Source organism: Pinus tabuliformis, chromosome 2_1 (genome assembly GCF_031772625.1).
Source record: "Pinus tabuliformis cultivar Carrire ecotype Pingquan chromosome 2_1, CPIR1, whole genome shotgun sequence".
In the NCBI taxonomy this organism is placed as follows: Eukaryota; Viridiplantae; Streptophyta; class Pinopsida; order Pinales; family Pinaceae; genus Pinus; species Pinus tabuliformis.
The window spans coordinates 839,545,505-839,554,052 of record NC_142299.1 but is presented as its reverse complement, the minus strand read 5'-3'; the positions used below and the strand labels follow the sequence as shown (position 1 = coordinate 839,554,052).

Sequence of the window (8,548 nt, the reverse complement as noted above, 5' to 3'; positions counted from 1 at the left end):
TACCCCTTAATTCAACTTCCTTTCCTTCCCAAAAAAAAATCAAGAAAATTTCTTGAAAATTAAAAGCTATCGTACTTTGAAAATTAAAAGCTATCGTACCCAAAGAATGTAACCATTGGACTCCTAGTACAACATCTACCCCACCCATTGGAATGGAAAACATTGGACTATTAAATACATATTCTCCCATGGATCGCTTGATATTATGGCACTTTCCTGAGCAATTTACGATTCCTCCTTTTGCAACAATCACTTGACACTCTAGTGCTGGATATAAGAAGCAATTTAATTCCTTGGCTATCTTACAATGAATAAAATTATGGGTACTACCTGAATCAATCAACACTATTACCTTTTTCTTCTTGATATGTCCTTCTATCTTGAGAGTTTGAGGTGTGGTAATTCCTACCAATGAATTACATGATATGTTAGATTCATTTCTTCTTTCTTTGGGGTTGGTTCCTAGTGTATATCCTCTTCTTTTGACGTTTCTTGTTCTTTTTCTTCCTCCTCTTCACAATCAATGTAAAATAATTTCTTGTCAGCACGCTTATGACCTTTAGTGTATTATCACAACTGCAACAAAGCCCTTTTCTCTTTTTTCTTCCATTTATTTTGGTCTTAACCTTATAGGTTGTTGAAGGCTAGGAGCAACTACACTTCCATCTTTATAGTTGTGAGTGGTAGGCTTCCTTGCTACCATAATTTTGCTTTTAATTTTTCTTGCCAACTTGAATGCCTTCTCCAATGAATTAGGTTCCCAAAGGAAAACCTCATGTTGGATGTTATCCTTTAGATTCCCTATGAAGACATCAATCATATGCTACTCGAGAATATCATTTACCCTTATATTCAATTTTTGGAAGTCCTCAGTGTGCTCCACTATTGAACACTTTTGTTTGAGATTTATCAATTGGCTAAAGAAGGTGTTTCTCTTTGTATCCTCATAATGTGATATCATTTCCTCCATAAAATTTGACCAAGTGACAATTTGTTTATGAGAGAAAAGCCATCGATACCATACAAACTGATTGGGTTCTAAATATAAAGTTTCAATGTGTACCTTTTGTGTGTTTTGCACATTATGGAGATCAAAATATTGCTCCATTTGTAGTATCCATGTTACGGGAACCTTGCCATCAAACTTCCTCATATCGATCTTTAGAATATGGTGGGTCTTCAATCCAATGCTTTTTTTTTACAAGAATGGTTATGGGATTTCATTAACTGATTGGCTAAAAGCCACACATTCGGTTACAAAAGGAGGAGCAGATTTCAGCATGCCTTTCCAACAAGAGGAAAATAGCGCCTACTCTTATCAGATTCCTCTTTTTACAATTGTTAAAGTGCACTTCTACTGCTAATTTTCTGAGCTGAAAGATACAAACGAACTGGTGCAAAAGAATGCAATAAAACATGACTCTTTAAGGGATTGGTTCCCAAAGAATTTCCTTATCTTTGAGAATAGTACCGGCATCTAAGTGGACTGCCTTGTTTGCCTCAATGTCTGCTGCTTTATTATTTGTTCTCAAAACATGAAAGTAATTCAGATTTAGGGACTTTGTCATGCTTTTGATCCTTGTAATTAACCTTGCTAGTTGCAGATCCGCTGGATTGGAATTGGTCGCCACTGCTTTTATGATAACCTGGGAGTCTCCAAAGACATTTGCCTCCTCAATTCCCAGCTCTTTGAGGTGTTTGATACCTTGGAAGAGGGCCAACGCCTCAGCTTGTATGCTTGAGGAATGGCCTAATCCCCAAGCAAAATTGTGCGAAGAAGTGTCGTCTGGATTAATGATGTGCCCTCCAGCTCCAGCCTTTCCTGGATTCCCTTTTGCTGCCCCATCAAAGAAGAGAGAGGGAAGTGGTTGATTGGACAACCAGGACTGAAAGTCTTCTTCGTTTTTCCTAATTTGCCATTCTTTGAGGGTTGGAGGAGAACTTCTCGATTTTTGAAAGTTGAAATTGAGGACAGATCCCAAGTCTCTGTCCTGCTGACTTAGATTTGAATCATCTCCTTTGTCTTCCAGCCACTCGACTAGCTGGCTTTTCACTGAGTTGGCAACTATTCTGTAGTCCTGTTCCTTGCTCCGGAATATCCTCCTGTTCCTTTCCAACCAGACTTGCCAACTGATGAATTTAGGCAGTGCACTCCATGCTGTCCTGATTGTTTTATTTTTTGGAAGTGTTCCTGGATATCTGGCCATCCAGCCCGCGAACAGATCCGAAACTGAGGTAGGGAAGATGAACTTATATTTCTAAGAAACAAGAAGCTCCTACCATATAGAGGTTGCGAACTTGCACTCGATCATGAGGTGGAAGGCGGATTCTGAGTTTTCTTTGCAAAGCATGCATCTAGAAGGCCCATAGATGCCCCTTTTCTGAAGCCTGTCATCAGTGAGAATTTTTTGATGGCAGAGAAGCCAACAGAAGTGGTCTACTTTAGGAATTGAAGGGAATTTCCATATGCCTACCCAGGGGGCAGGATTGGGAGGCATGTGGGGTCGTTCAAGACATTTAGTGTATCCTTGAGAAACCGTGTAGCCTGCCCGATTTTTGCCCCAACCTCTCACGTCCTGCCTGTGCACATGTATAGGAGCCAGCCCGTGCAAGTATTTGCTGAGCGTTGCCATCTCTGACTGCAAGGTGGGAGGAACAGGGAGCTGTTTCCAACCCGCCCAAGCATCATCCTTCCAAATCGAGAGGTCCCACAAGGTGTTGATGTTTGCTTCAGACATCCAACGCTTTAGCTCAGTAATGTCTCTCGATTCTGCCAGCGGAGGTCGATCCAAGATTCTGTCATTCCACAGCTGAATTCGTTTACCATTTCCTGGAATCCAGTAAGAGTAATTTCTTATCAGCGAGCCAATTCTGTTGATGAACATGCTGAAAGGAGTTCTGAGTTGATTTTTGGGCTGATCCAGGCATCTGAGTCTCGTTCCTCTGAAGTATTTCCTCCACAATGCTACCTGTACCCAACCTGGATTAGGAGCAATGATTTTCCAAATCAATTTGGCTCCCATGGCTAGATTTTGAGCTCTGAGATCTTTGAAGTTCAATCCTCCCTCAAAAATTGGTTTGGTGACTATTTCCCAATTGACTAGGGAAATTCTCTTATCGTTTTGTTTGCCTCCTTTCCAGAAGAACTGCCTGATTAATTCCTCCATCCTTTTTATGATTCCCACAGGTGCCAAGAGGACAGAGAATTTGAATATCGGAAGACTACTGAGAACTGCCTTAATGAGCACTGATTTGATGGCAATGTTGAGCCAAGAGGATCCCCAGGCTTGCATTTTTGCTTTGAATTTGTCTAGCTGAGGGGACCAGTCTTTGCTCAAGGCCCTCTTGTGGAAGATTGGCAGACCAAGATATTTAAATGAGGACCAAGTAATGGAGGTTGCAAATCCGAGGCATCTGGCTATGGAGTTTGCAGTTGAAGCAGGAATATTCCAACAGTATATATGGCATTTTCCCTTGTTTAATACGCTACCTGAGACCTTACAGTAGTCGTCCAGAACTTCTTTGAATTTAATAGCTGAATGCGAAGAAGCAGCCCCCAACAGTAATGTATCATCAACAAAGAGGGCGTGGTTGATGCATTTTACCCCTCTTGCAATGCACAGGCCAACAATGTCTTGATCTTGCTGCTTTTTATCTAGATAAAAGCTGAGGACAGAAGCCTGGAGGATGAATAGGAGGGGTGAAAGGGGACACCCCTGCCTCAACCCTCTAGAGGCTTTGAAGAAATCAGCGGCCCTACCATTCACCAGGGGGGCAATCCAAGGCTCCGAAATGCATGCTCTGATCCACTTTATGAAGTTTTGCCCGAACCCCAGTTTATGCAACACATCAAACAAAAACCTATGTCTAACACGATCAAAGGCATTTGCTAGATCTAATTTAATAACCATACCTTTTTCCTTTCGGTGTAGGCTGGAATGGATCGCCTCTTGAACCAACACGAAATTGTCCACCAGCTGCCTGCCCTGAATGAATCCACCTTGATTATCCGGAATGATTTTGGGGAGAATTCTTTTCAACCTGTTAGCTATCACTTTGGTTATCACTTTGTACCCAATATTGCATAAGGAAATTGGGCGAAATCTGCTGAAATAATTTGCTCCTTTCTCCTTGGGAATGAGGGTGAGAAAGGCTGAATTTGTGCAGCCTCCAATCTTCTGACAGTCCTGGGATTTCTGGATCATTTTGAGGAACTCCTTCTCAACTATCTGCCAATAGGTTTGTAGAAATCTAGGTGTGAAACCATCCGGTCCCGGAGCTTTGTCGGGATCCATTGCGAAAAGGGCCTCCTTGACTTCCTTTTGCGTGATTTTGCTTTCAAGAGCCTGGTTCATCTTGGAGGTGATGAGGCTAGGGACAACGTCCAGCAGGCTGTCGTTTTGCTCAGCTCCTAGGTCTTCCCTGTACAGCTTCTCAAAATGTTCTGAAGCTGCCTTTTTTATGCTTGCAAAGTCCTTCAGAACACAGTTTTCTTCTTTTATTTCGGTGATGGAATTACGTCCTTTCCTAGCTTGAGCTTGTTTATGAAAGAAAGAGGAGTTTCTGTCACCAGATTTGAGCCAAAGACTTCTGGACTTGAGCCTCCAATATTCCTCTTCTGCCAGGCAGGCCTTATGGAAACTTTGCTGGAGCTTGGCCTCCTTTTCCAACTCTTCTTTAGTGATTTCAGCCGTTTCAAGATGGAGATGCTGGCTTTCTAGACCGATTTGAATTTTTTTCCTTTCCGCAGTAGGGTTGGGCAGGGTCTTAGCCCAATTTTTTAGCATGACTTTAACTCTTCTGAGTTTTTCCTCCCAAACAAAGAAGGCAGATCCCTTGACTAGGTCTTTCCAGCAGTCACTGACCTTATCCATGAAGTCTATCTCTTTGATCTAGAGAGAGCTGAATCTGAATGGAATAGGCCCCAGATCCCTAGGAGTCAGTAGTTCCAAGCTAATAGGCTTGTGATCTAATATGTTGTTGTGAATAATGCGCGATCTAGCTTCTAGTCCAAGAAGTAGGAAGAAGCTTTGCGCCAAAAATCTGTCAAGTCTTGCCGCTATATGACCCAGGCCAACTCTCTTGTTTGAACACGTGTACTTGCCAATAGTCGGCTTAATGTCTATCAGATCCCAATCTTGCATGAGATCTTCTACTGATTCCCTTGCCGGATCCTTGACAATATTGCCTCCTCTTTTTTCTGACGAGAGGAGGGTGAGGTTGAGGTCTCCGCTATGATTATGTTCTCCATATTTTCTAGATCTGCCAAGTTTTTGATGGAGTCCCAACATAAGTTTTTCTCACCTACCTTGTTAGGAGCATATACATTGACCAGACAAATAATTTCCTTAGATTCTAAGTGCTGCAATTTTAACAAAATCCAATGAGTGTTCAGGGACTTAGAGATTAAAGAGAACTTATTTGGATTCTAGAGCGACCCAAGTCCTCCCGATGCTCCACGGGCAGAGATTGCTTGCACTCCGTCTTTCTTCCAAAATTTTCTGCTTGCTTGGAGGAAGGCTGAATCCTCCAATTTAGTCTCCTGGATGAGAAGAATGTCTGGGGCTTCCAGTCTTATTAAACTATTCATTGCTTCTTCCTTGGCTTTGGAGCCCATTCCCCTACAATTCCAGGAGACTATCTTCATCATTTACTTTTGCTGTGATGAGCTCCTTTGGAGCTCTGGGTTTGGATCCTCTTCATCTTCGGGTTTTTGCTAGGAGTTTCTCTAGTGTTGGTTGGCTGCCCTGAAGCTTGTCTTTGTATGTTTCTTGGTCTCTTTTTTCCTTTGTTGACATTCGCCCTCTTGTAGATCTTCTGGGGGTAGACTGTGATTCACCTATTTCCCCTTCTTCCTCCGATTCCTCAGACTCTTGGGTTTCCTCTTCTTCTTCTGACATCTTCCCTTTGGATCTCACTGGTACACTTTTAGATTTAGATGGAGAGATCTCCTTCGGAATTTCTGTCTCCTGCGTATTCATAATTTCAGATCCAAGGATCTCAAATTTGTTCCCTTGGCTTTCCATGGGTGGTTTCTGAGCAGGTCCCGCTTGGGGGGCTCTAGCATTAGCATTTGCATTCTTCTTGAGTGAAGTTTTGGGTCTTTTTGCCTGATTCCATCCTTCTTCCTTCCCTTTTTCTTCTACCCCTTTGGACGGGCAGTCTCTGGCGAAGTGTCCATAGACGTGACACTTCTGGCATTTGAATGGCAGCTGTTCATAGTCCAATTTCTGAACATGCATCCAAGGACCTACCATTATTTTGATGGCTTCTGGTAGTTCGACCTCCAGATCTACCTCCACACAAATTCTAGCGCAGTCGTACTGATCTTTGTTGTTGGCCTTGTCTATGAATTTCCCAAGAGTATTTCCTATATGTTTCAAAGAGTCCCAATTCCAGCAGTGAACAGGGAGATTGGGGAGCCTTACCCACACTGGGACCGCTGAAGGCACATCCACCGCCGGATCGAAGTCTGGCATCCATTTATTTAAATACAGCCCTTGAGGGCCCATGAAGTAGGGGCCATTCCTGAAAATGAGATCCTTGTCCTCTTTTTCAGAAAATTCAAATAAGAAGTATCCTCTTCCGAGGAAGTAAGAGGTTACCTTGTTCTTTATCAGCGGAGCCCAGTTCCTAGCGACCCAGTTCTCTGTTGATTTCGGGGAAGGCCAGAGACCTGTAAACTGACCGACCAGAGCACGATCCGCCAGAGATAATGCTACCTGAATCAGACCTTCAGGAGGAAGGGCGATCTCGGGGATATCTTCTAGCTTTTTCACGAACTTGGCAGCTTCCACAAATTTCTTCTTGGGCAGAGAGGCCAACAAGGATCTGAAGGCCTCAGTGGCGAAAGGCGGAGGAGGGGAGGAAGACCCCTGGGGGGGAGTCGGCTCCTCCATGGAGGGTCAGCAGATCAAACCCTGATCGACCACAGCTAGAAGCGAAGCCCTCGGCAGACCCACCCACAGGGATCAGTATTCGCAGAGAGCGGGGGCGCGCGCAGTCTTCAAATCTTGCGGAATGCGGATCTCGCAGGTTGCAGAGCGGGAGCCGAAGCTAGTTATTTTGTTAATTCATTTTTAATGGTCTTCAATCCAATGTTAGAGTCTATGAAATCATTATTAACATTTCTTTTGTTCTCATTGTGAGTTTCCTCTACTACCTTTTCGCCACTAGGAAGCATTTCTTGTAGCAACTTTTCCAAACCTCCCTTCAAACCTTCCATGTCTTTCCTCAAATTTTCAATGTTGCATTTTGCTTCATTGATTCCATTCTTCAAACCATCCATATTAGCTTCCATATCATTCTTCAAAGCATGCATCTAGAAGGCCCATAGATGCCCCTTTTTTGAAGCCTGTCATCAGTGAGAATTTTTTGATGGCAGAGAAGCCAACAGAAGTGGTCTACTTTAGGAATTGAAGGGAATTTCCATATGCCTACCCAGGGGGCAGGATTGGGAGGCACGTGGGGTCGTTCAAGACATTTAGTGTATCCCTGAGAAACCGTGTAGCCTACCCGATTTTTGCCCCAACCTCTCATGTCCTGCCTGCGCGCATGTATAGGAGCCAGCCCGTGCAAGTATTTGTTGAGTGTTGCCATCTCTGACTGCAAGGTGGGAGGAATATGGAGCTGTTTCCAACCCGCCCAAGCATCATTCTTCCAAATTGAGAGGTCCCACAAGGTGTTGATGTTTGCTTCAGACATCCAACACTTTAGCTCAGTAATGTCTCTCGATTCTGCTAGCGGAGGTCGATCCAAGATTCTGTCATTCCACAACTGAATTCGTTTACCATTTCCTGGAATCCAGTAAGAGTAATTTCTTATCAGCGAGCCAATTCTGTTGATGAACATGCTGAAAGGAGTTCTGAGTTGATTTTTGGGCTGATCCAGGCATCTGAGTCTCGTTCCTCTGAATTATTTCCTCCACAATGCTACCTGTACCCAACCTGGATTAGGAGCAATGATTTTCCAAATCAATTTGGCTCCCACGGCTAGATTTGAGCTCTAAGATCTTTGAAGTTCAATCCTCCCTCAAAAATTGGTTTGGTGACTATTTCCCAATTGACTAGGGAAATTCTCTTATCGTTTTGTTTGCCTCCTTTCCAGAAGAACTGCCTGATTAATTCCTCCATCTTTTTTATGATTCCCACAGGTGCCAGGAGGACAGAGAATTTGAATATCGGAAGACTACTGAGAACTGCCTTAATGAGCACTGATTTGCCGGCAATGTTGAGCCAAGAGGATCCCCAGGCTTGCATTTTTGCTTTGAATTTGTCTAGCTGAGGGGACCAGTCTTTGCTCAAGGCCCTCTTGTGGAAGATTGGCAGACCAAGATATTTAAATGAGGACCAAGTAATGGAGGCTGCAAATCCGAGGCATCTGGCTATGGAGTTTGCAGTTGAAGCAGGAATATTCCAACAGTATATATGGCATTTTCCCTTGTTTAATACGCTGCCTGAGACCTTACAGTAGTCGTCCAGAACTTCTTTGAATTTAATAGCTGAATGCGGAGAAGCAGCCCCCAACAGTAATGTATCATCAGCAAAGA

General features: G+C 43.5%; 1 protein-coding gene across 1 annotated transcript; it reads right to left on the bottom strand.

The window, feature by feature from the left end:
- Positions 1–1,424: 1,424 nt before the first annotated feature.
- LOC149203278 (uncharacterized) lies at positions 1,425–2,207 on the bottom strand. The gene has a single exon (XM_089401815.1). It carries the CDS (start codon positions 2,205–2,207, stop codon positions 1,425–1,427), a length of 783 nt encoding a protein of 260 aa, XP_089257941.1.
- Between the last annotated feature and the right edge of the window lie 6,341 nt (positions 2,208–8,548).